At 34.3% G+C, this 27,919-nt stretch overlaps 1 protein-coding gene across 2 annotated transcripts; it reads right to left on the bottom strand.

Moving 5' to 3' along the window:
* Positions 1-84: 84 nt before the first annotated feature.
* Positions 85-27,919, bottom strand: Rrp6 (exosome component Rrp6). 2 transcript variants are annotated; one of them, XM_028176377.2, is made up of 15 exons: positions 27,728-27,879; positions 26,837-26,920; positions 22,330-22,511; positions 19,706-19,892; positions 19,388-19,560; positions 17,959-18,176; positions 17,432-17,553; positions 14,523-14,686; positions 9,326-9,509; positions 8,584-8,732; positions 6,028-6,166; positions 3,622-3,746; positions 2,420-2,549; positions 2,204-2,281; positions 85-530 (listed from the first exon to the last, which is right to left on the bottom strand). In XM_028176377.2, the coding sequence occupies exons 1-15, from the start codon at positions 27,788-27,790 to the stop codon at positions 123-125; spliced, it is 2,406 nt and encodes an 801-aa protein (XP_028032178.2). In that variant the 5' UTR covers positions 27,791-27,879; the 3' UTR covers positions 85-122. The 2 variants fall into 2 exon arrangements, with proteins under 2 accessions (XP_028032178.2, XP_028032179.2); XM_028176378.2 differs by lacking the exon at positions 26,837-26,920 and having other exon boundaries at positions 27,728-27,919.

Genomic DNA, 27,919 nt, shown 5'->3' with positions numbered 1-27,919 from the left:
TATATTATTATTCCCTATGATCTTCTCGAGGAATTTACAGAAAATAACGAGTTTCCAGGGAGGTAGTGAAATAAAACAACCGAATCACCATAAATGGGTTTTTAATACGTTGCACTTAGCGATTAATCGTTCACGTTTTGTTTCTTCGACTTTTTGCCCTTTATCTGCTTAGTATTGTTGGTTACGTTGTAGAACTTGTCGTAGGTCGCGTTCTGGTACTGGTAACCGGCGGTGACCTCCTTTTTCGCGACATCAATTTTTTTCGGAACATGTTCGTTTTTGTGGGCCCGCCCTACATTTTGTTCCTCTGCGTTTTCGGTGACGATTTTTCGTTTCCGTTGGGCCGTTTTCGTATCGGGCTCGGAGTCATTAGCGGCGGCGGCTTGAGGAGCGACACTCGTCTTATCGTGCTCGATGTGCGACTGCGCCTTTTGCAGCTTCTGCAGAACCTCCTCCTCGATCAGCTCGTTTCCCTGACTGATGGCCGCCACTTTGGCTTCCATTTCTTTGATATCTTTGGCTATTTCCTCCTGCGAATAACGTTCAATGTCTTTATTTTGCTAACACATAAAACGTTTGAGATCAGTCATACAAACAGAAGCTAACGCGGCACGTTTACTTTGTATATTATTACTAGCGACCCGCCCTCGCTTCACTTCAGAAACTGTAATTTATTATTGATTTCTCCACTATTTAATGTATGTTATTATACATATAAACCTTCCTCTTCAATCACTTATCTATAAAAAAAAACCGCATCAAAATCCGTTGCGTAGTTTTAAAGATTTAAGCATACGTAGGGATATAGGGACAGGGAAAGCGACTTTGTTTTATACTATGTAGTGATTTAGAATATTAATACAAAATAACGTTCTTATTTTTAGTAAAAAGGTCTTTAGTGTTTTCGTATAATCTGATACTAGTTCGTGTGTTTTCCAAATAATTTAAGAGAATGTTGCAGTTTTCAGACTTCGGGGCGTGCCTCAAGTCTATTTTTAAATTCATAATGCTACAATGCCGCACAGGAAATGCAACAAAATATCGTAATTATATTCATTGAAACTGTTTTACGATTCTAAATAAACCTAAATGTATGTACATACTCAATTTTAGAACAAATACAACAATATTACAAAAAAAAAGCTAGTTGAAACTTTTGATATGCAAAAAATACACCTTTCATTCTACATATGTATGTATTGATATGGCCAATAAATATTGTCTTCATTCATTTCTGTATTGTATGAGTACATATTTATGCACACATAAGCAAGAATAACGCTGTTAAGTATTATTTTCTCTTAAGCTTGTCAATCGATTTTAAATTTTTGTTTAGTCGTTATTAAAGAGATTTAGTGTTCATCCATACAAATAATTGGAAACATATATTTTTTTTACGCTCACAGAAAAAAAACGTTAACATGAAAACAAAAGAGAAATGCATAAAGAGAATCCTTCTGTGATTATAGTCGAATTTGACCGAAAGTAATAGAAAGAAGAAAGAAAATACAAAATATATATATAATATTAAAATTCATATGTATCTTCTTTATATATATATATATATATTTCCTCTGTGCGTGTGTTTGCCACTGAACTCCTCCTAAACGGCTGGACCAATTTGAATGATTTTTTTGTATGCGTTTAGGTGGCACCCTGGATGGTTTAGATTCACAAATCAGCCCGGCAGATGGCGCTGCAGTCTAGGTTATTCTCTAGGTTATTTATCATCATCATTATCCTGCTCTTCTCCCAGTCACCTGGGTTCGGCGCAACATGTTTTCTCCTTCCATACCCTTCTATCATATACGATTTCTTCGTTCACTCCCCTCTTACACATATCGTCTTTCACGCAATCCATCCATTTATTCTTAGGTCTACCTCTTCCTCTATATCCTTCCACATTCATAGTTAACACTCTCTTACCAACCTCATTTTCATTTCGTCTCATCACATGTCCATTCCATCCCAAACGCGCACTCCTCAGCTTCTCTGTCACAGGTACCACTTTCAGACTTCCTCTAACATATTCATTCCGTATTCTACCCATTCTCGTTACTCCACACATCCATCGCAACTGCTGCATGCAATCGCCTTTCATCCTCCTTTAATCTAGGTAATTTATCTTTCCTAGAAATAATTTATATGGCAAAACAACGTTTGCCGGGCCAGCTAATAAATATATATATAATTTTTTATTTACCTGAGCAAGAGTCCTGTAGTTCACGTATCTAGAATACGGCGGAACGAACATTTCGGCGTCAGCATTCAATGCGGATACCTAATCAGAAAATTAATTTATTTATTGATTGTTTGCAATTCGAGATACGAAATCCATTTTCCATTTGAATTTAACAGCCATATTACCCACGACGCATCACGAATCATCTCTATTAAATATAATCCGAGTAAAACTTACAATGGTCCCTTCTGGAAACATCATTGATGCCGGTATAAATGCCTCGACTTCGGGATTAAACTTCGAAGTAATTTTGGTGGTGACGGTTAGACAGTAATTAACTTGTTCGACATTCGACTTCTGTTCCTCGCTGGAAGATGAAAAATAAATAACGACTATAACAAGTTTTACAATTTCAACTAAACTTTAAATAATCCTTTTAAATGCTCGATAGTTTTTGTGGTCACATTTTCTTTTTTTAATTCTCTACAACCGGTGTAGTCTTTGCTCGAACATTACAACGTAAATTGAGACAAGAGTTCGAAGTCTTTGCAACCGTTGCCTTAAACTGGAAAGCCCATTGTTTTGCGGCAGAATTAAGCAGAAAGCTATCAGCTACCTGTGCAGACTGCCAATAAATTACCAACACAGTAAATGTATTCATATTAATACGCTTTTATTAGCTTCAGACGTATGTATGTTAGCATGTAACGGAATCTTTGAACATGATTTTGACCCCCTTCAAAACGTCGGATTAACTCGAAATTTGGTATACTTATTAAGGACCGATGACAATTCAAAATTTAAAAAAAATGAATAAATTGAACAACTAAAAAAGCGTATGCTTTTTTACAATAAATCATTTTTTCTTACACTGTTTTTAATTCAAATTTATTAAAATTTATTTTCTATTTTTTAGTTGGATTTTCTATAAAAGCGTATTTTTTTTTATGTTTTTAAACTATTATTTATTTATTTTTCTTAATCTTCAATCCAGTAGCATACTAACATACATATTGTTATTAGCGTCACACTAAACCAGAAACATTGTAACAATCAAACCATAATTTACTGATGGTAGGACGTCTTGTAAGTCCGCGCGGGTAGGTACCGCTGCCCCGCCTATTTCTGCCGTGAAGCAGTAATGCGTTTCGGTTTGAAGGGTGGGGCAGCCGTTGTAACTATACTGAGACCTTAGAACTCATATCTCAAGGTGAATGCGTTGTAGATGTCTGTAGTTCTGGTAACCACTTAACACCAGATGAGCCGTGAGCTTGTCCAACAATATAAGCCATAAAAAAAAGATAACAAAAGAATTGTCAGATAAACTGGTGCGTCCAATAATATTTTTACATTTATAAAGTGAATTCATTTACAAACTAATCGATTTACTTTCGATTTCCATCGATTAATTTTCTGAAAGATTTAAGTTGAATAAATACCGATATTCCGTTTCGTGATCGAGGTCGTGCATTTCATAATGTATTTGCTCTATCCCGGCGTTCATCATGTTCCTTATGCCGGACGGTATGTGGAATATCTGAGCGTCCTTCGGCAATTCGCGACACTAAAATAATAAATTACAACACATGTCAGAACATATCAGAACCATAATTGAAACTAAACAAAAAATATTGGCTTTACTGCTTATGATAAAGTATAATATTTAACCCTTTGACTGCCGTGTAGGTCACCGGTGCCCTACGCGGCGAACTGAAGATTTTTTTTAACTTCTTGAAGTGAAACTTCTTTAGTATCGTTGTGATTTCAAACTGAATGAAACGAAAAAATAAGTCCATAGAGACACAAACACATAAATGTATAGTATTCAGCCGGCGAGAGAATGAGATAGAACACCTTAGACGTTCTCGGTCTCATCTTTGTGCGACTCTTCGTAGTATCCCCACTATCGTCTACTAAACGTTGTCCATATATATGCTCCTATATAGTGGGATAGTCAGTACATCTATATCTTATTTATAAGATATACTTCTACCGTGTGTGACTTGCACACACACAAACACTTTTTTTTTGCCCTTGTAGGCAGACGAGCATACGGCCCACCTGATGGTGAGTGGTTACCGTCGCCCATGGACTTCAGCAACGCCAGGGGCAGAGCCAAGCCGCTGCTTAAAATTATGTCGATTTCTGTTACTAAGGCATCTGTCTGGATTGCGTTACTTTGTCTTCTTTTGTTTGTTAACGTATCCTTTAGTATTTGAGGTCTCTTTGAAATAGATTCGATTTTCAACATCTTCAGGTTCGTCTTTCCCAGAGTCTACTAGATATTCTGGCGCCTTAGTAAATCGACCGAAGAGAGAAATCGACATAATTACTTCAGGGCGCCACGTAGGGCACAGGAGACCTACACAGCAGTCAAGGTGTTAATAGGTATAAAATATTCACTCATCAAATCTAATTCTATCAACCGACCTAACCGGATTGCCAAAACTTATTAAGTTTAAAAATCAAAATGGTGTATTAAGGTAACGCGATCGCAATATAGACTAACCAGAGATTTTATTTGTATGCTAGTGACAAATTTTAAGGAAACGTCAATGTTGCATGTTAATTAAAATGTTAGTACATACATTATACACGATTTGAGGAATTTATTTTATGTTTTATTCATATTCAATGTTGCGAATGGTTTATAACTGTATATACAGGGTATCCCAGAACTCAACGTCAAGCCGAAACGGGGTGACAGAATTGATTGTAACCATCATTCAGAAAAAAAAATTATCCCATGCAGTTTGGAAATTATAGTCATTTAAAAAAAAACCTAGAAATTTAGTCAAACTGTAACAATTTTTCGGTTATTGTGATTAATTTTTAACACAAAACGTGCAGTAAAATAATATTATAGTAGTCTATATATCCTAGACAACTAAATATGATTTTAATTAAATTTAACATTTTCATAATAGGCGTACCGTACCGCATAGCCAATTTGCCGTGAGCACGTTAACACAGTAGCGTCGTTCGTTATTGCTCACAACATTGTCTATATATGTATTATTATATACATATTGTATTGTATTTATTGTATATACAATTTGTAGCCGTTCACCCTGTTGAGACAGTAGCTCAGTAAAAAAACGCCCTGACGTATCTAATATCCATTGTTAATATGTTTTGTTATTTTTTTTATTTTTGCATCACAATTATATCCACTAGTCTTTTCCCTTTGTTACATGCATGATGTAACCTCATGTAACCTCATTAGTGGCGTCTGTTATACAGGTTGATAATTACAAATTATGAAAATAACATTAAAAATACATTAAGAAATAATCAAGGCTCTTTCTGTCTTCGTATACTTTTTACCAAAACCATATTAATCCCAACCAAAATAAAAGAAGGAAAAAATCCAATCTGGAAACGTAAGAAAATAACGTAAAAAAATTCGATGCAATACAATTCAAAAAAATCAATTGAAAATACATATCGAAGCTTGAAAACCAAAGCGACAATAACTGCTTTGTACATAAATGATAGGCAATAACCATAATCGATGCGCAAAAAATATATATTTCTAGGTCTATTAAAATCATTTCAATCCTACAGCTACTAGCTAGATTCTACTACAGCTGGATTCGTTAAAATAAATTTTGTTTTCAGGTATTTCAACTTTAAATTAGTCTACTGTAAAGTTCACGCATTCTCGTTTAGTCACGTTTGTCTTTCAAGCGTCGATATATATAAAACTCGAAACAGAAATCGGTTTCCGCAAGCAACATTTCAACGTTCGTCCTATATAGAAATATCTATCGTTAAATTTTAAGCGAATAGCGTTTATCACGTAGCCAGCCACCAATTTTTTTAATTGAGATTAAAAAACTGACCGATAAGATCATACGATGGATGGTTATCACATTCTGTTTGACGAATGGCGGCATCGGATCGCAGCAAGCGTTGACACCTTGTAGCTCGCGCGGCAGGTTCTCGGAGAGCGATAGCAGCATGTGGTTCGGCAGAAGGTACCTGCGCGTTAACAACATGAGTAATCCACGAACGCAGACCATTCTTACGTTACGGACGTAAGTATTATTAGCTCATTTATTTTCTCTAGGACAGTGGTCGGCAAACTTGTTAGCCAAAGAGCCTCAAATATGCGAATTAAAAGGATTTAAAAAAAATTTAGAGCCAAATCTGTTTGTAAATGTAGTTAGTAAACATTTATTATAATTTTTTGAAATTCATTACAAAATTTACAGCCATTTTTAAATACACTCACATATAAAAATCAATTTTCAACAATATACATACATATAGTTTGTGTTAATAATTTCATTTATAATAAATGCATAAGAATTATTTAATATTAAAAAGGTATATTTTTCTTGAAATATGTAATACATTTTTTTGTAATAAATTATTATTGCAATTCATAAGATAAATGCTATATTGTATAATTCTTCGATTAATATATATAATAATCGACATCAGTCAGGTGTGCTGATATTAAATGACCGTGCGTACTATTAACCGGGTTTTTCGTCCACAGCCGGATAATATTAGAAGCCGGGTGAGCCCGTAGGATATTTGTGCTAGAGCCACACTCAAGAGTTCAAAGTGCCGCACTTTGCCGACCTCTGCTCTAGGACGTCCGCTATACCAGAGACCACAGAACAGCCAAGCTAGTATGAGAGGAGTGCTCGGAAAATCAACTACGGAGAAAGGTTCACCCGGATTCTGAGGGTGGGTACTTTGCAAAACTTGGAAAACGCATTACACACGAGCGCAACTTCCTAAACATGGATGAACTCTGCTCCGCAGTAATAGGGAAGCGTAATGATATAATCACAAACACATCCTCGAGAGAATTATTGACCTAAATGATACCCAATAATTACGATGAAGATGAATAGGGACATGTGTTTTACAATAATAAATAAACGAAAGCCTTACGGAGAGAATACACATGCTATACGAACAAGAATAACAATTTCCCGACAAAAAATTCGCATGCAATAGACAGCGCGTTTTTTTTTTTGTTCTGATCAATAAAAAAAGTTCACGGATGAGTTAAAAATTTCATCTCCCTAAAACATGTGGCTTTACTCTTCTGACGTCGCCTATCACTTATTCATTAATAATGCAATAAAAACAGAAACAATCATGAGACATAAGTGTTTTGGTTTAAATTATTATATGTCGATTTTCGATCTGTAATGAATTTCCCGATTGGAAGTTGAGGGTCCACCAACGTGGCCAAACTCGTAAAGAAAAATCACCATTTTCTATTTGATACATATATATGGATTAAATTTATCTATTGATTTTTTTCGCGCTAAAAATAAGCCTTTTAACGGCGACATTAATTCGGTTGCAAAAATTCATCGATACAAGCTTCACGGACGGAGCTTACCGGCTACTGACATGTCTATAGCTGTGACCATTCACACGGGCCTTTCGATGTTAATATTATTATATTTAAGTGCCTCAACCACGTCTTGCATGTCAAAAATGAAACGTTAAGCAATCTAATTATCAGCTTTGGGCACGCCATTTAACAAATACACATTACGGCCATTGGTACGTGCATGGAGATGGTATACTATTGTGCAAGCTACGGACGTGTGTATTCTCGCCTTTTCGGGTAGAAACGAAAGATAATGTCATGCAACTGTAGAACCCTAACGCCTATTGGTTAATTATTGGTGTTTTTGCTCCCACTGCGAGCCCACTCAGACATAGCCGTATTCGCTAATATCTTGGCATCAGTTTAGGGGTATGATAACCGATATTGTATTTCGAATGTGACGTCAGCGATTCACGATTATCTACCGATCTACGCTAGAACAGTAAAAACGGTGGTGTTTTTTTTATAATTTTTATTTTTTTTCATTCTTTTCTCCTTCACGTAATGGTTATCGTACCTTAGAATGCAGCCGCAGCAGAAGACCTTAATAGTTTATTAGAAGTAAAACTAAAAAGAAAACAAAAATTTAAAGTAAACATTTACTTGTATAAAACTTAAACGTTCAATGGATCGCTAGTTTTTTTTTTGTCGGGATTTTCGATCTAAAGAATCTAGATGATGCAATGAGAAAAATAATACTGACATAATAATAAATAAGTTACTGTTTTGAGTATACTAACTTGCTTTAACGTCTTGTTACATGTCATTGTATAAATTTTCTTATTAATTTTTAGGTCCTGGAGCGTCCTGGCTTTCTCAAATCACGTCTTGGATACGTCTAGCGTAAAATGTTCGCAATTAAAAAGCCGTTAATTAATTATTTTAAATAGAGCAGAATAGCTTTTTTTTTTTTGTGTTGTATTTACATTATTTTAAATTCATTGTAGTGTAAACACGGAATAGAATGCAATGCAATTTTAAGAACACAGTTATGTAGGTACGTAGTTTTTCGTTTCATTATTGTGTTAAGACTTACGTGGTGCTTTCGTCCAGTTGCCGCGCCTGCGAGTCTCTCCATTTGTAGAGCATCTTTAGTGCCGCCATTTGCTGATTATCGAAATTCTTCTTCGAACGTATGTATAATGGTATGTGGCTCTCGTCGTGAATCACCTCTTTATTGTATGTCTAAAGTAACAAAAATATAGAAATGATATTTTCACAATAACATTTTTCTTTTTTTTTCTTTGTTGCTTAGATGGGTGGACGAGCTCACAGCCCGCCTGGTGTTAAGCGGTTACTGGAGCCCATAGAGATCTACAACGTAAATGCGCCACCCGCCTTGAGATATAAATTCTAAGGTCTCAAGTATAGTTACAACGGCTGCCCCACCCTTCAAACCGAAACGCATTACTGCTTCACGGCAGAAATAGTCAGGGCGGTACCTACCCGCGCGGACTCACAAGAGGTCCTACCACTAGTATGACATAATCGGTATTTGTACTTAATATTTTCGTAATTAAGTGGCCGTTTTTCTGATATCAATAAGTTCAATGAATGTCAACTGCAAAAAACGCTTTCTAAATTAAAATTCACAAACATTACAATGATTAATGATTATTGACAACGCAATATTCTGTACAGCCAACGTTTTGTGGAATATTTATTCTGAAATTTTAAAACAGTTTGATGAACATTAAAATTCAAAGCGTCAATTATGGTGTTTAATTAATTCCTAAACGCTAAACGCTAAAAATCTTTAAATAAACTTATATACTAACAGAGGCGCAAGTCTGACGGCTGTCCTCGAAGACCGACAGTAGCATATTCGTTTGCCCAGCATTCTTCTCGATTATTTGATTCTTCATAACGCGCCAAACGTACAAAAGATAGTGCGTATCCATGCGAGCGTACTTGATCAACACGTCCGGAAGCGGACGAATGCGCCAGTCCGCCAGACGATACCTGTAGACAATTGTTTTTTTGTAGCTTGTTAGTTGAACATGCTAACGGCCCACCTGATGTTAAATTACCGGAGTCCATAGACATCTACAACGTCAATGCCGCGACCTACATTGAGGTATCAGGTAATATTAGTATTGCAACAATTGAACTCCTTCATTTGCAATCGAGCAACATGTCTAGTTCCATCTACGTTAAAACATGGAATCTCAAAACCAGTAACAAAAATACTGGAAATGACGTTTAAGAAACACTGATCATTCAACTCGGGAAGCGCGTTCTCATGTAGGTTAATAGATTCCGGCAGACTGAATTACATATCAACAGCAGCGTTCCAAAACTTAAGACTACAGTAAAACTAATTAATATGGCAGTTGTACTGTGAAATCTCCTATATTCTGTAGAAATGTGATGTACACATTGAACAGATAGATTCCAACATAAATGTATAATAAGGTTTGCCTTGTTTGCAAAATACCTACGTACTGCGATACCAATATGCGTGACAACGATGCTTAAAACTGCTAAAGTATAGAAATATGCTTAAAAGTCCGATAAAAGATGTCTTACGACCCCCTGCCCTTTTTTATTATTTAGATGTGTGTACTAGCTCACGGCCCATAGACATCTACAACGTAATACGGCTAACCTACTTTGAGATATGAGTTTTAGAGTCTCAGTTTTAACAGTACAACCGTTGCTCCACGCATTACTGTTTCACGGCAGAAATAGGCAGGGTGGTGATACCTTACCGTGCGCACTCACAAGACGTTCTACCACCAGTAATCTATGGTAATGCTACGGTCTTTTACAGGTGTTTCGGTTAAAGAAAGCACGATCCACTTTGTATTAAGTGGTTAGTAACTAAAGACGTCACAACGTAAATGCGTCCACTCACTTAGAGGTATAAGATCGAAGTTTCAATTATGTTGTAAGCGGTTGTCACACTCTTCTAACTATAGAAAGAAAGACTTCTTCGCGATATAAATAAGCGGAATGGTGGGTCACTGGTTTTATAAGCAAAAAGACCGCGATGTCATAGCCGCATCGTCGTAACTTATAACGGTTACGTGCCCACCGCATTCTGTGCTTTTTCCTAAAGCTACGCAAACCGTGTAATATTTCAGGAGCGCACGCGAATGTCAGGCCTTGCAGCGATTTAAAATTTGCATTTTTAATTGACGGTAGAGTAACTAAAGAAAACGTAAAATGAATCGGAATTCAATCTAAGTCTATTTCTGACCGTAGCTTAATTACGTGCCAAATATTTTATTTCAAAATTAGTAACTAACAGCCAAACAATCTATTTCAGGTTTAATATACACACGAGTACAAATATTCATTGTCTTCTAAAACGAAAAAACAAAACGCGAACAGATTAAAAAAACATACAGAAGGCACAGACAGCTTCGCTCTTGGAAAACATGAAAAATTTCGTTGAAACAACATTAAAAAAAAAAAAAATGACGCTTTTAAGTGACGCGGTCCGAAAATTACAACTTGAAGAATTCAATTGCAATCTTTATTTAGCCTTCGAATAATTTAATTTAATACAAAACTTGTCCCTACGATCGAGTCGCGGTGCGACATATTTGTACGACCTTGTAATGAATGATAACGGTTTCATTCTTTAATACGTGCACATTTCGAATATCAGTACGTATTAACTAATGAGGTTCTCAAATTTTCTATCGTCTATTTAAAAGTAATTGTAAATAGACATGCTTTAACAAAAACCGACTTCAAATAGAAAAAAAAAGATATTCCAAAACAAATTAATGTACACTAAAAATAATAATCATTGAAATCGGTTGGCGTGATATTGAGTTATTCATCTATTTGTCGCGCACGTACTTAATGCAAATTTAAGACTTACATGGTTTTCTCATGGATACCATTATCAGAACTGAACTACATTGAAATGGGACCACACGGGAAGCGTCAGCTTTCTAATAAAAAAAGAATCATCAAAATCGATTCACTCAGTCAAAAGCTATGAGGTAACAAACGTAAAAAAAAATTTGAACCTCCTCCTTTTTGAAGTCGGTTAATAATGTAACAGAAGCCTGTGAATTTAATGTCTTAACGAGAAGAATGAAAGAATAGACTTCACACTTCATCACACAAGCTTCATCTCTGCACTCCCCTAATGTAGACTGTTAGAGAATGCCTATGGCATTAAGTCCGCCTGTATACTTTCTAGTATAAGAAGTTATAAATAAAATAAAATTAAAAAAATAGAATGCCAGGTTTACTTGTACCCTAATATCACGAAATATCGTTTTGTTACTTTATTTGAAACAAGCATTATTAAAACCTATCCAATAAAAATGTATATAAAGTTCTTAAATTTTTTAAAATCCTAATGCAAGGGACATAAAGTGAGCCATTACATATCCCTTTATAATTAAAAATGTACGAGTTAAATCCGATTTAGAATATACCATTAAAAAAATATATCAATCCGGGATGAGAGTCAGCGACAGAATTAATTTAAGTTCACGTATTCAAGCTAATGATAATGAATTTTTTTTATTGCTTAGATGGGTGGACGAGTTCACAGTCCAGCTGGTGGTAAGTGGTTACTGGAGCCCATGGACATCTACAACGTAAATGCGCAACCCACCTTGAGATATAAGTTCTAAGATCTCAGTATGGTTACAACGGCTGCCCTACCCTTCAAACCGAAACGCATTACTGCTTCACGGCAAAAATAGGCGGGGTGGTGGTACCTACCCGTGCGGAATCACAAGAAGTCCTACCACCAGTAAGTAAGAAAATAAGCTCATTTTGCTAATTGTTAGTCAAATAGAAAAACACAACTCGAACAGAGATCTGCGTCACAAAAAGACAGCATACGCACACAAAAACCCTAACTAGTCCATTGCTGAGAAAGAACTACGCTGCCATTTTTGCCGCGAATGCAGAACGCTTGAACACTTCAACGTTTTCAAAAATGGAACAACAGTTATTGATATACACAATTGAAAGCAAATAAACCAATTCTCGCGCATGACTTCCACGATCAAGGTATAATAATATGTACTAGTGGTCCCGCAGTAATCGAAATTCGACTATAATGAATTTAAATTATAACTTTGAACATTATTATGGTTCTATTGTTAATCTTCTATAATCATAGATTTCGCTAAGACTACACTATAGACAAATAAGTTAAAAGATAACTATTGTTTAAAGATAAACAATATTATTCTATTCTCAATTTGACTACAGACTTAACAAAGGTTTGACAGTAAAAGAGTATATATATAGGTGTGTGTGTCAAATACACGGTAGTGTGTGTAATGTGTTTTGTAAAGATTTAATGTATTATTAAGGCATAATTAAAAAAAAATATTAACATTCTGCACTCTTCCTCCATATTCTCAGAATCAAAGTCGCAATCATTTTAATTTGCATTATTTGCAACAACACTATTTGTCGATTAACGAAAACAAAAACCACAATATCAAACATCTGCTACATTGCAATTGTAGCTTGATCCGTTTATCATCGTCAGCTAATCCGGCAAATTCGCTACATCCCGAACGAATTACACACTTATTTGCAACTAACAATCCCGAGTATATTCAACTGGATTCAAGCCCTCTAGTCTAAGGTCCGATTAGACGTAACTATTAGCTATCGATAAGCTCTGATCAGCGATACGGGAATATTGCAGTTTTAATTTTTTATTTAGAAAGAAATCTTGTTTAATGTATTAAACAGGGGTTAGTTTACACAGATTTTGTACCATAGTGCATACTAACACGTTCGTTAAATGAGGTTCCAATTCATGCATTGTCTGACATGTTTCGCGATATTTATATTTATATAAAATATTATTTACCATAAGCAAACAAGCAGAGCGGAAATGGACGCGAAGGAGAAAAAAATATTACGAATAGCTAACAAGGAAATTTTCAGAAGCCGCGAGGAGATTGGAAAATAATCAAGTTACCTTGGGGATTGGCGCGACTGTGTTTACTTCTTTTCGAAATAGACGCTTCATTTTTACTACAATACAAAAAGGCGATGTTTGATAGTGAAAAAAGATTTTAAATTTAATGTAATAATTTTAATAAATTAATTTAATTTAATGTATAAAAATCAATTGCTAAATTTATGGCGAAGTATCGCTATCGATAATCACACAATCACAGCTCGATTGAATTGGGTGGTTTACTTTCAGGACAAGGTATCATATATTTTTTAGAAAATATACGAATGAATGTTCATACAATACAATTAGCGCTATATAAAGCAAAGTGACCAAATTTAACTTTCAAACTATAAGAGATTTAGACATCGACGCTTGAAAGGCAAACATGACTAAGCGACAATGCGTAAACTTTACAGTAGACTAATTTAAAGTTGATATACCTGAAAAAAATTAATTTTAACGAATCTAGCTGTAGGATTGAAATTATTTTAATAGACCTAGAAATATATATTTTTTGCGCATCGAATATATTTAGTGCCTATCATTTATGTACAAAGCAGTCACTGTCGCTTAGTCACGTTTGCCTTTCAAGCGTCGAATTATATAGAAACTAATTAACTCTAACTCAAAATTTTGAAATTTTCGTTTTTCACACAAATCGCTCAACTATGCTAAAAGTATTACAATTAATCATTATTGATGGGGTTCGAAACAAGAGTAAATCAGCTAGTTACACAAAAAAACCATAAATATATCTGCAATAATAAAGATTTTATCAACTTTTTTCATTTAAACGCTCCTCCTGTAAATCTACGAATTTGGAGTTAGCGTAGTGTTCATTGGAGCTGCGGAAGAATTTGGATTCCCGCGGCCCTGCGCGCACGTATGGGTGGACACCGGGGTGGTTTTAGCCGGTAGGAGTCCGGCACGGCCCCTCCGCCTTTCCCCAGGCGGAGGTAGTCCACGAGGATTTCCCACGAAAAAAAAAAAAAAAGTCTTCATTGGAGGCATCGATTTTAAAACACAACATTGCTCATACGTCCGGATAAAAATATACAAATGTAGGTACTCACGTTTTATCGGTGTCGACGCCGCAATACTTCATCAAAAGGAATTTGAGCGAAAGCGCGGGCAGACCTAGTGACTTGGCTGCGTGGTATGTGTCGAAAAGACCCACCAAATACACGCCGAAATCACGTTGAAGCCAAAGAACATCGCTATCGGCACCGTGGAACACCTAAACAAACATTTACTTTAAAATTTCTAGTGATAAATCTATTATAAACTAGCTGGCCCGGCAGACTTCGTAGTGCATCAATCGATAAATAAAAGACTTAAACTTTTATACAAAATAAACTTAAAACAAACAAAAGGAATCCGTCCGACGGGGGACACATCGAAGGAAAACGAAATTGTTATTTTTATTTAATTCCAAGCATTTTCATATTTACCTACCTTTTAAACCTTCTCTAGACTTCCACAAATAATTCAAGACCAAAATTAACCAAATCGGTTCAGCCGTTCTTGAGTTTTAGCCGGACTAACGAACAGCAATTCATTTTTATATATAGAGATAGAAGATAGATATATACGAATGGATTTTACAACTTCAAACTACCCACTAATTTACCTCTTGTACCAATTTATGGTTTTTTTTCCTAGCCAACGCTTTTCACCTTTTCACCTACAGCCGCCTATTGAAATATGTTGTGAAGCAGTTTTATCCGAAGCGCAACGGTTTCATGACTTCCTATAGTTCACCCTTAACAGTTCATCGCAATCCAATGCATAGCTATTACCATCAAAGTGGACGGAGATATTCAGTGGTCCTGATCGAGGACTCTTAATACTGGGGAGTCCATGAGCTAGTCCACAAATCACGCCGGTAAAAAATAATGTACGATTACGTTATTTACAGGCGAACGGTTCAAATCGAAAACTATAATTTTAAATACAAAATTGCTAAAGCTTAACCACCGAAAATAACGAAATTTTATTATAAGACCAAACGTGATAAGCCCCGTCCTTTCAAAAGTTTATATAGTACCTAGGTATCGAATTTCAACACGACATAATGTTACTAAATTTCCTAAAAGCACGAAAATCCTGCAAAATACAAATCGAATAACCCATTTATCAAGAAACGCAAACCCCTTAATAATGAATGTGACCCTCATCAAGTCAATAACAGTATCGAATAATAGAAATGCGTAAATTTAAGTTTTATGTACTAAACACATCAGAGGTCCGTGAATCGATTTATTAAATTAATCAAAATCGATCAGTGGTCTTTTTTTATACCATATTACAGGCTCTGTCGATCGTAATAGCTTTACCATTTATTCGGAATACAATTTCAACGCCAATCAGAATCGGCACGAGGCTCGGCGATCGGAAATAATCTGTGTGCTTAGTGTGAGTTTTTTTAACGTTCTCGATAGCGTAAAAGTTAACTCGAAATGACATGCAGTTGGAATAGCACCCCTAGCGGCTAACGTGGCCAAACGTTCCGGCTCCATACAAATTGGAGTTAACTTTTACGCTATCGAGAACGTCAAAAAAACTCGCACTACGCACACAGTATCGAATATTATTTATATGCAGTAACTAAAATCACGTGTGCTATTTTAGACGAGGACATGGGTAGTTGCATTTATACAATTTAGATGTCAGGTCAGCGGGAAACGATTACTCCACAGTGCAGCGTTACCCCGTTTATTGGATAATCGCAGGCTTGTTAGTGCTCCAACAGCACGTTTGAGACTCCGATGTCGTTATGTATACATGGATCTGTGATTCCAATATTTATTTAGGGCGCCTTATATAAGTATATACGCCGTATATACGGATGAAATCAATTTAACCTATAGACGATGACAATCGCTACTCTACCTGAAGTTTATCGAATGAAATCGCGCGTCTGATAAACTTTGTTCCAAACGAACTCCTCAAGGCAAAACAGAAATGTTTCTAAACTATTTAATTTTTCTCAACAACACCAAACAAGAAACTCGTTATTTTCCCATTTGAAACGTTCACAAACGAAGCGAAAACAACTTGATAACTAAATAACTTTTTAATGAGATAAAAGAAAAAGAAGAAAAAAATAGTTCGCAACTATTTTTCTTAGAAATTCTTAAAGTAAAGTCTTAAGTGAGGAGTTGTTTTTAATCATTAATTATGTTTTTTTACTTGATTCTTTGAACGTTCGTTGATTTCTATAGCACCACAAGGCAGCAAACATTTAATTAGTTATCTGCATTTAACTATAAGAACATCTATACTCGCAAAGACTTCTTACAAAACATAGACTTATCTGTATCTCTCTTACGAGTATGCTCCTGTACCATATTAATATATTTTATATGTAGAACAGTATTATTTATAAAATATTATATATCAACATATTAACATAACATAACATTCTATTAATTAAAATCGTCCAACATATTTGCCTTTCTCTAATTCCGATCTAAAAGATCTTAAAATTTTCCTATAGGTTCCAATTATCCAAAGCGTTGAACACATCAGATTGAATTTCATTAAATTTCCAAAGGAACCAATGTTTTGCTGATAACTAAATAAGAAACATACATCGTACTCCATAAAAATAAGGGATAACTAAAAACAAAAAATATATCCATTTCCGTTCATACAACAGAAATAGCATTTCCCAAGCCAGAGTCTTCATTCACAACGGCCGTCTGGTGTAGTGGTAAGTGACATGGTCACAACACAAGGGGGCCGCGGGTTCCAATCCCACCAAGGGAAAATATTTGTATGATAAATATAAAATGTTTTTTTCAGTTCATAGTTTTTATGGACGTATATTAAATATATTATGTATGTGTATAATAAAAATCTTACATTTATTTCCGTTATCTGGTACCTATAACACAAGTTATTTACGAACTTAGCACGGGACCAGTTAACGTGGCGTGATTGTTAGTAAATATTTACTTATTTATTATTATTTACTTACCTTTAGTTTCTTAGGGTCAGTGAAGACGACATTCAGTTTATGTATGTGTTCCCTTACAGCGAGAGCGTCAATGATAAAGTCTCCTCCTTCATCAGTTGATATTTGAATGAGGCACGTTATGCCTAAAATTAAATATAAACTGTTTATAACGTAAAGATGTAACAATAGAGAGATTATATTTTTGACTTGTTTTTTTCGTTTATTGTAAATATTTTTACTTATTTAAAAAAAAGAAAATATTTGAGAAAAACACAAAAAAAAAACCCGCTGAGTTTGTTTCGCCGGTTCTTCTCAGGACTGTGGCTCTTTTTAGAACCGGTGGTAGAGTTAACATTGTTATTTATATTTTGACATTCAACAAGTGTGTTATGCTGACATCTAAGTTGAAATAAATGATTTTGAATTTGAATTTGAATAAGCAAAACAAAAAATACCAACTTAAAAATGTTAAATCATAATCGATAGATCTAAAACCATTTTGTTCTACAATAATCTGCATTGTATTTATAATTAAGACGAAAGCGTACCCTGATAGGTCCTATAGGAATGATGTTCTACATCTACAGCAATTTGTTCGACGGCCATAAGGTGTTCAACCAACTCGTCTAGCTTCGATTCTATATCTATGTAAGTGAATTTCGTTTCCTCCAGAGGGGGTGGAAACATGGGAGGCTCCGGATCGGGATCGATGAACTGCGACGGAGGGTTATACATGTCCAACTCCATTTGGTATGGATGCTCATATCTGTTACAAATTTTTATTATCGTTTTAATGATTACATCATTGTGTATACTAGTGGTCCCCCGGTAGTCGAATTTCGACTATAATTAATTGAAATTATAAGTTTCACCATTATTAAGATTCTATTTTCAAAGATTTTTTATTTATAGATACTTCTATAATCACAGCTTTCGCCAAGACTACTACACTTTTGACAAACATTAATAAAGACAAACAATATTAAATCTATACTCAATTTGACCACAGACTATAAGCAATAAAAAATGTTTGACATTAAACAAATAGGATCCATGCGTTAGCGTGAGTGTCAAATACATGGTAGTGTGTATGTAATGTTTTTTATTCATTAAATTTATTTTTTATGCATTAAAAAAATATTAACATTCTGCACTCCTTCTCTATAGGTACTCTCAATAAGAGTGGGAAATTTCATACTCCTCCGTAGGCGCAAATTTCATAAAAAGGGGTACAAAGTTTTTGCTTCACGTAATAATATATAGATTGTGGAAGGATCCCTCACATATATACCTCACAGCAATATATTTGGTTACGATGAGGATGAAGAGTCACAGATGTCATGGGAGACCAGATCCTGGGTGGATATTCCAAAGCCTTAGGTTGATGAGATGTGCCGAATAAAGCAAGTAGAGTAGTGAACATGCCAGACTCCCTGTGGCTCGATGGGATAGGGGGAAAACCTATTTATATTGCATTGCACTCCTCTGCAAGTGTTGGAATAAAGTGGCCGGACCCTGCTTTCTTATTTATGCAGGACTGACGGCAATTGAACGGCCCAAACAATAAGGAATCGAGATTGAACCTCCCAGTTAAGTTAATGTATCCGAAATAGATTTTACTTTTATTACATCATACTCATTAATTGAATTAAGATTATAGTCTACCGGAGATATAATAATCTAACCAAGAAAATGACAACTGCAGCAAGTGTCAAATTAATCGGATAAGCTGTATTGGAACGCAATCTATGTGAAAATCACGAAAAAAAAATTGTTTTTATCTTATATCATATTTTGTTTTCCATGTGATTTACATATACATAACAGCATAAACATAACAGTTTATAATATATTTTAAAGTAATTTGTTAATAATAATAAAAACAATTTAAAAATATAACGCAGTTATATATTTTAAAGTAATTTGATAATAATAATAAAAACAATTTAAAAATATAATGCAATTAATTCAGCTCACCCAACAGCTTCGCCCTTCTCGGTATACAAAATGTTTAAAGCCAAAGGTTTGATGTTGTTTGGTTTGTCTGAAATTTTGGGCACCCACAAATTCTCAGAATTATCAATTGTATCTTTGAAAGTAAGCTGCGGACGCGGAATGTTTTTAGCTCCGATGAATATAGTTGATCCCATCTGTGGACGAATAAAGCCTTTAAAGCCTGTTCATTGAAATCATTAATTACGGGAAAGGGTAAGCAATTGAACCTCGTTCAGAAGTTAAATATCGTTAGAGATTTATAGTTAGTCAGGTGTTTCAACAAATGAACAAATATGTTACCTTCTTTTCAGAAATGACAGGCTTATTCCAAGGCGATGAGTTATGAGAAGAATTATCATTGAGACCGCTCGCGAATGCCTCACTGGGTAAGTTCTCACCGCTCACTGTATCAATGCTAATATTAATCCTGTCCAATAAGCTGTCGTTTACATCAGCAAGTTTCTCTATGTTGCTTGTGAAATCCTCACTAGTTAAAATATAAATAAATAGGTCAATCCGATATGTAAGGTACTAGTAAGCTGGACAAATATTACTGGTGGTAGGACCTCTTGTGAGTCTGCACGGGTAGGTACCACCACCCCGCCTATTTCTGCCGTTAAGCAGTAATGCGTTTCGGTTTGAAGGGTGAGGTAGCCGTTGTAACTATACTGAGACCATCTCAAGATGGGTGGCACATTTACGTTGTAGATGTCTATGGGCTCCCGTAACCACTTAACACCAGGTGGGATGTGAGCTCGTCCAACCATCTAAGCAATAAAAATTTAAAAAATAAAACAAAAAAACGCATTATACGAACTGAACGAAATTAAAAAAGTTCCGTTGCCTTTTGGCTCTGAAACTCGACTGCCAATATTATATCTTTGGATTTAATTTTGCATTTGCGATCAAGAGATAACGCAACAACTGCAAGTGCGACTTGTATTTAATATTGATTTACCTATTTCAAAGCATTTCTCTGAATAAATCTATGTCAACGAACACCTGTGCAATTAATTAAATTTTTCATTTTCAAATAGTAGAACTATTCACAAAATCCGTCTTTTTGGAAAACAGATTGACATACAAATTATATCTGAGAGACTATTTACGTTCATACTTTATTGAATTAATATAAAATTAGTATTCCCTACTAATAATTAAAGTATTAAAGGTAAAAAAAACTGATCATTAAACGTCACCAATCTGATTTAAAAAATATATAAAATAATAATGAATTATAGCATAAACATATTATTGTTATTTTTATTGCTTAGGTGAGTGGACGAGCTCACAGCCCACCTGGTGTTAAGTGGTTACTGGAGCCCATAGACAACTACAACGTAAATGCGCCACCCACCTTGAGATATAAGTTCTAAGGTCTCAAGTATGGTTACAACAGCTGCCCCACCCTTCAAACTGAAACGCATTACTACTTCACGGCAGAAATAGGCAGGGTGGTTGTACCTACCCGCGCCGACTCTCAAGAGATCCTACCACCAGTAATGATACACATTTTTATAGAGTAAGTGCGTGAATGAGCTCCCCGCTTAAGTGGTTCCCGTGTGTTATAAGCGTTACCACTAGAATGCCGGCACCAATCATGGTACATGAGCTTGAAGTCTAACTTATGTCGTATAAAGGCTGTCCTATACTTCAAATCGGAATTCATCTTGACTGCTTGAGGCAAAAATGGACAGGACGATGGTATTATTGCAATAATCGTTACGTTATAATATTCATTGTAAAAATTAATATTTAAAAAAATGTAATATAAAAAAAAAAAAATCTAAAATAAAAAAAAGACATGCCCGCTGAGTTTCTTGCCAGTTCTCAGGACGGAGGCTAGTTTTTGTGAATTGGCGGTAGTTCTTTTTGACGTTCAACAAGTATGTACTTTCATTTATGTTGAATAAAAAAAAATTGATTTTGATTTGATTTGATTTGTATCCACCCATGCGGGCTTAAAATTGTGCTATCTGCCTATCACTAGTACCACAGATTACAAAAATTTATAAATTTTGCCGGTTTGATTTTTATTACACGATGTTCATGCACACCTTCAACGTTGGAATCGTTCGTGAACACGTGTTAAGTATACACTCCCTTAAAGAAATCGTGCTTGCAAATGGCAATTGCTTGATACGAGTACACTAGACGTCTTATCCTTTAGACAAAGGGTGAGCAAACTTTTCAATCAATGGGCCAATTTAATTTTTTTTTTTTTTGGAGGGCTGCACTTAGTTTAACTCTTATTAATAGGTTACGAAACTTTGTTAAAAACAAACAAGAAAAGAACAGAAAAACGAATTGATGGGAGAAAGCAGATAAAATAAATTCAATTTTAGAAATGCTTGGCGGGCCGCGTGTTTCTCGTCCTTTCCTTAGACCACTGATTCTCAACCACTGTTACGCGGCACTTTTGTGTGCCGTCAAATTTCTAAAGTGTGCCGCCAAATTTTGCGATTATATAATAATGTTAATATTATTAAATTATATCATTTTAAAAGAAAAATATTTTAAACATGAATATATATTTAAATCCGCAAAAAAAAATTATACTATATTTTAGTTTATTTCGTATATTAAATTTTTTTGATAAACTATTTATGCAGTGTGTTGTAGTAAGTAAATAATTTTTATCTTTTTTTTGTGTGCCGCCAAATTTTGAAATCGTTAAATATGTGCCGCAACAAAAAAAAGGTTGCGAATCACTGCTTTAGACCACGACTTCTAAGTAATAAGTCTAAGTAAATAATAATTTATGAGTAAAACAACTTCAGCGATATATAACTAGTATAACGATCAAATTAATACAGACTGCAGCAAAAATGTGCTCTAGCAAACAAAACACGTACGTATCTGCGTTCACGTGCGTTCCATTTATAATGTACTTACATTTATTTAATTTTTAAATTATCACTTACCACTTCAGCTTCACGGCCGGTTGTTCAGTGCCAATCAGTTCGTTTGACTGTTGAGCAACATTTTGGCTGATCTGATTTGAAATTTCATTAAATTCTGGATATGTTTTAAATAAATCATACGAAGAGCTCATCGGCAGTTGATTTGACGACTTTATTGTCTTGTTAACACTTCTATATCCTTCCTGCAAAGATTGTCATTTCTCAATCCACGTAATAACATAAGACACATATATAGCGATCGTGTGGTGAACCTACAGAGATAGGTACCGCCACTATAGCAGCTGCCTTCACACATAATTCAGTCGGGACGGTAGAAAACACATTTATTACAATTGAATTCTTCGATCCTGTGTCTCAAGGTGGGGAGCGCATTACATTGTGTATTCTGAAATTCCTAAACTACGAAACGCCCGCTGGGTCGTGTGACCGTGAACGGCCTTATAAAAAACAAAGAGTAGCAATCAAATTTTAAGATGATAAGTCATCTTAATTTCTGACACTTTTATAAAACCTTTGATAGGAAAAGCTGAAAATAAATATTGCATGAATAATTATTAACGTATGCAATTGTTTTATGATAAAATTTATTCAATTTCGAGTGACATCCTGTGCTGGATATAGGCCTTCTCCTAGGATCAATCACAGCGACCAGTCTTTTGCTGTGTGCATTCAGTAGATTCTTTTTTTTCCTACCTATGCTGATTGAGAGGCTATTTCAGCTTCTCCTTGACGTGTAGGTGAGCTCACAGGGCTCAAACCGGGTATGTTGCTAACACTGGTCTTAGCAAGAGCAGTGCTTCGCAGAATCTACCACCGGATCAGAAACGCGACCCACTGAGAAGATTCGGCGAGAAACTCAGTGGGCTGTGTCTATGGGTCTGTAGATTCATTGAACAATGTTCCCGATCCATCTTTATTCATACAAAGAACTACACACTCGATATAACTCCACTTTTGCACATTGACTTAAATCTACAATAAGGATAGAGAAAAGCAAAAACTAAATGCTATGGTCATTAAATGTGCAACAGGCAAAGGAGGTGAATCAAGTAATATTATACTGAAAGCATGCATATACATTTATTTTATGTATATTGATTCGATAAAACATTACTCGGATTTCATGTTACATAAATAATACAAATGCTGCCATCTATTGTCAGGTGCATATATTTATTACTATGTTGCGAGATGCTATTTAATTTTGAAATATTCCATTATCACCGTTAAAATAAAGGCCTCCAGGCATATAATTTTAAAACGATGTGCTCATATATAAAATAAAATTAGCGCCATCGACGGACTATGAAAATTGGATAGGTAATACAGATACAAATGGATATGTTCAGGTGTTTGCGATAAAATCTATTTGTATTTTCTGGGGATCACGAGTCAAGGACTTTATTAAAAAATACTTCAGGGTTTGATCTCGCATTCTCGATCGAACGTTTCGCCATTTGAGTATTGCGCTATAATGAAATTTTCTATAAAACATTAAAAATAATATGTAGACGACATTTTGACAGTACAACCCGAAGACAAAGTTATCATAATTTTAAACCATTTTAATTATATCCTAATTCCTAATATATATAAAAAGGAATTGCTGTTCGTTAGTCTCGCTAAAACTCGAAAACAGTTGTAACGATTTGGCTAACTTTGGTCTTGAACTATTCGTAGAAGTCCAGAGAAGGTTTCAAAGGTAGATAAATATGAAAATACTCGGAATTAAATAAAAATAACAATTTTGTTTTTCCTTTTAATGTGTCCCCCGTCGTACGGATTCCTTTTGTTTGTTTTAAGTTTATTTTATACAAAAGTTTAGGTCTTTTATTTATCGATTGAGGCACTACGAAGTCTGACGGGCCAGCCAGTTCATAAAAACACTTTTACAATGGAATTAAAACAAAAAATCATTAGCTTTCTTAGACACGTTGCTCATTAGGTATTTTAGTAACACTTTTTACCCTATCGAAACGTAAATGTCAAGAGATTTTTTTTTAGACTATTTGACGGTAGTTAGCATATTATTCAATTGTCGACGAACTTGTTGCTCGTGACTACAAAAACTAAAGTATTCGAAAAGTCAGAAACAATAAATTTAAAACCACAAACGCGAGATTAAACAATAAACGTGATTAATTTTAAAGTCTCCTATTCTAAAACATAATGCATATTGTTTTATCGGTTTTACAATTCATCAAGTTTTCGTAACAGAGGCTTTAAATGAAATCGATTCTTAAAGAAAAATCTTAAAAATACACAAATACAAATAAAGTTGCTAGATTATAAATGATCTCGTCGTAATAAAGAATCACAAATGAGTACACGGTTCGTTAATTTCTTTCAGTAAGTTTGTGAGGTACTCAAATATCGAGTTTTTTTGTGTACCCAGTTTTTTTCAAATGCGCCAAAACTATTTTGTGGTCAATCCCCAGTTCTTCAGCTACGTCGTAACTACTGATATACCGTTCTTGCTCACTTTTTAAAAAATGGCATCCATTTTATTCGTAATAGAGCGACCAGAGCTACGTGCATCTTTGACATCGAAATTTCCGGATTGAAAACGGCTAAACCAAATTTGTGCGACTCTCACAGACACTGCACTAGGCCCATAAACATCGCATATTTTTTTCCAGGGGTTGCGTTGCATTTCTACCTTTTTTTTAGTAAAATTTTAAAATGTATCGACTTTCTTCTTTAGATTCACTCATCTTGACAGTACGAAAAATAAATAAAAATCACACGTTTTCCTAATTTTAATTTGGAATTATCTTCTTTAAAATTTAAACTTTTAATGATCCAAAAACCAGCCAGGCCAAAGAGATTTTATTACAAGTTCATTCATACTATAATACGAAAAGACTTTCCCTATTATGTATTTATTTTATGTATTTCATTATATATGTACATATATGTTTATGTTATTAATGTGTATAATTGTGTATGTATATAGTCTGATATATAATGTGTTAATGTTTTTTTTATTTCATATTATTATTATTGTGTATTGTATCAATAAGTAAATTGATTAGATTGTACTCTTCTACCCACTTATATAAAGCTCTCCCTCTTTAAGAACGGTTAGCTGGTAGATAACTCAATTGTTGAGTTAAGCTCGTCATTTTATAACTTTTCGCAATTATTGTATTATATTAATTGTGTGTACAATAAAGAATAAAGAAACAATTTATACAGGTTTAGTTTATTATGTTTTTATAAAGTATATTTGTATATTATTTTATTATCATTCTAACTGTCACAGAAAATAGAAAGACAGGTTTCTTCTAGAAAAGTTCTCATTTAATTATTAGCAGAATCAGCCTTTTAATAGTTTTGATGATAATATTCAGTGCAGGCTAATTCTGGATTGCCAGGCTAAAGATTTTATCTGCTAAACTTTTGTACACACCAAATTTATGTATATTGTGACACCATAGCATATTAGTCTGATACACTGCTATGAATTCATATTTTCATTCATGTTTTTACACTAATTTATAATAGTTTTTGCATTATTGGCAATATTATAGTATTACAAACATATAAAAAAACAAAAAAAAAACACCAAAAACAATTAGTAAAAATGAGGAATTCATAAGTTAGTAACAAAACATATAATATTGCATCTATGGATCTTATTAGTAGCTGTGGTATTGGGCATTGTTTTTGGTTCTTTTGGATTATCTAGGTGATTTTTTTTCATTCAGTGTATATGTGCAAAATTTGTAGTGCTTTAACGCTAGCAATGGCTGGAATTTTAAACTTACAGCTCTACATATATCTGCTTACAGTTTTATGACTGATCACATGACTAATAAAATAAAGAAAAAAATGCCAACATAAGAATTAATTAATGTGAGATATGATTTTTTTTTAACTGAAATGTGCATTCATTAAAGCTTCAAAATAACAAAATATTGTATGAAAAAGGCAATTAGTAAGTAAATAAATAAATATATAATATAATAGTACATTGTGCACCAAGGGAGGAAAGTTGGACATTTCCTCTCTCGTGTTAAATTGCGTGGCAAACACGCAGGATGAGATGTCCTATTTTTTTCCCGCGGTGCACATACTATTTTTCTCCTACCAGGCCGAAAGTTCGACATTGTAAAAAACTTAACACCCGAGTAGTGGTTCAGGGGAGAAGCCCTGGCGGGGGCACTCATAATAAAACAATTTAACTGTTTTTTTTAATTTTTAAATAAACTACAACTAATTGAATAAGAACTCATCTTTGTTTAATACTTCACTATTAAATTTTATTGTGTTTTGTTTATTTCACTTTTACACACGCACAACAGCAAATTCCCCGAGCACAATGGTGGAGAATTTTAGGTGTGTGAGAGCAGACGTAGACACTAACGCACATGCGCACTTGTCAGTACCCAGGGAGAAAAAGTTAGACTTTCTTCCCTGTACAGGGGGACAAAAACCGAACTTTCAGAGTCGGTAGGAGAAAAAATCCATTTAGATGAGAAGAACACTGTTTTATATAAAATACCTCAGCATTAATGTGGTCAAAAGGCAGTTCCAACTGTATTTCTAGATTATTGCTGGCCAGTTCATCTTGATTACTCAGCTTTTTCTAAATACAAAGACTCAATAATGTTGACTAACTTAGTGAAAGAAACTAATTATTGGTTATATAAGTAGGTATAGTTATGGGTTAATGATATAAAGTATAGACAATTAGAACCTTTAGATGAAACACACCTGATCTACAATAATCTTTAAGGAAAATAACTATGCTTTTGGGCTATCTTAAAGCTGTTGATCTAACATGATTATGTATGTATCTATATATTTTTAAGTTTACTTTTTGTCAAAAATGTGTGTTTACAAATTAATCAACCTAATACCAACACAAACAGTGGACCAACCAATAATACCAAATTATTTTATTTTTTCTAAAATTTACATTTATTTGGAGAGTGGAGTGATGTAAGATGAACAATGAACTTAATTTGAAACAAATGTGTTTATTGCTAATTATTAAGTTAATAAAGTTACATAGTATTTTTGGTAAACTATGATTGCCATCTTATTAAATAAACTTGAATCGTATTATGGAAACAAAGCACTTTAAGAAATAATTCTGAATGAAATCTATCATCTTTAACACTTTCAACTTCAAACTAACACACGATGAGTTCAACACGTGAAAGGTATATTGTTTTTGTAGGACGTCTGTCAAATCTAATCTATTTCGTAGGGAACACGTTTTGTTCAATGAATGTTGTAATTATATTTAAATACAAAACAAACTAGGTAAATTGTAGGAGATATTAATTAAAATAAAAAAAGAATTCGAAACATGTCTTCATTCAAAGATTGTAAAACTCATGTATTGTAATTTCAATATATTATTTTATAAATTTCTTAAGAAACTTACCTGTGTGACTGCCGCCAAGTGTGGATAAAACTCAGGTGCATCTGGATTAAGCGCGGAGTTCATTTTGATACGCAAATAAAAGAAGTGAACCGAAATCAAAATACGACGGCAGCCTTTGTTGAGCGAGCTTTGTGAATTGTGATTTGTGAATGCGATCTAAAGTCCATCAACTGTCAAGTCGATGTCAACTGC

This window comes from Bombyx mandarina, chromosome 01 (genome assembly GCF_030267445.1).
Source record: "Bombyx mandarina strain Sakado chromosome 01, ASM3026744v2".
In the NCBI taxonomy this organism is placed as follows: Eukaryota; Metazoa; Arthropoda; class Insecta; order Lepidoptera; family Bombycidae; genus Bombyx; species Bombyx mandarina.
The sequence above is the reverse complement of the archived record's forward strand: the minus strand, read 5'-3'. Positions and strand labels throughout refer to the sequence as shown.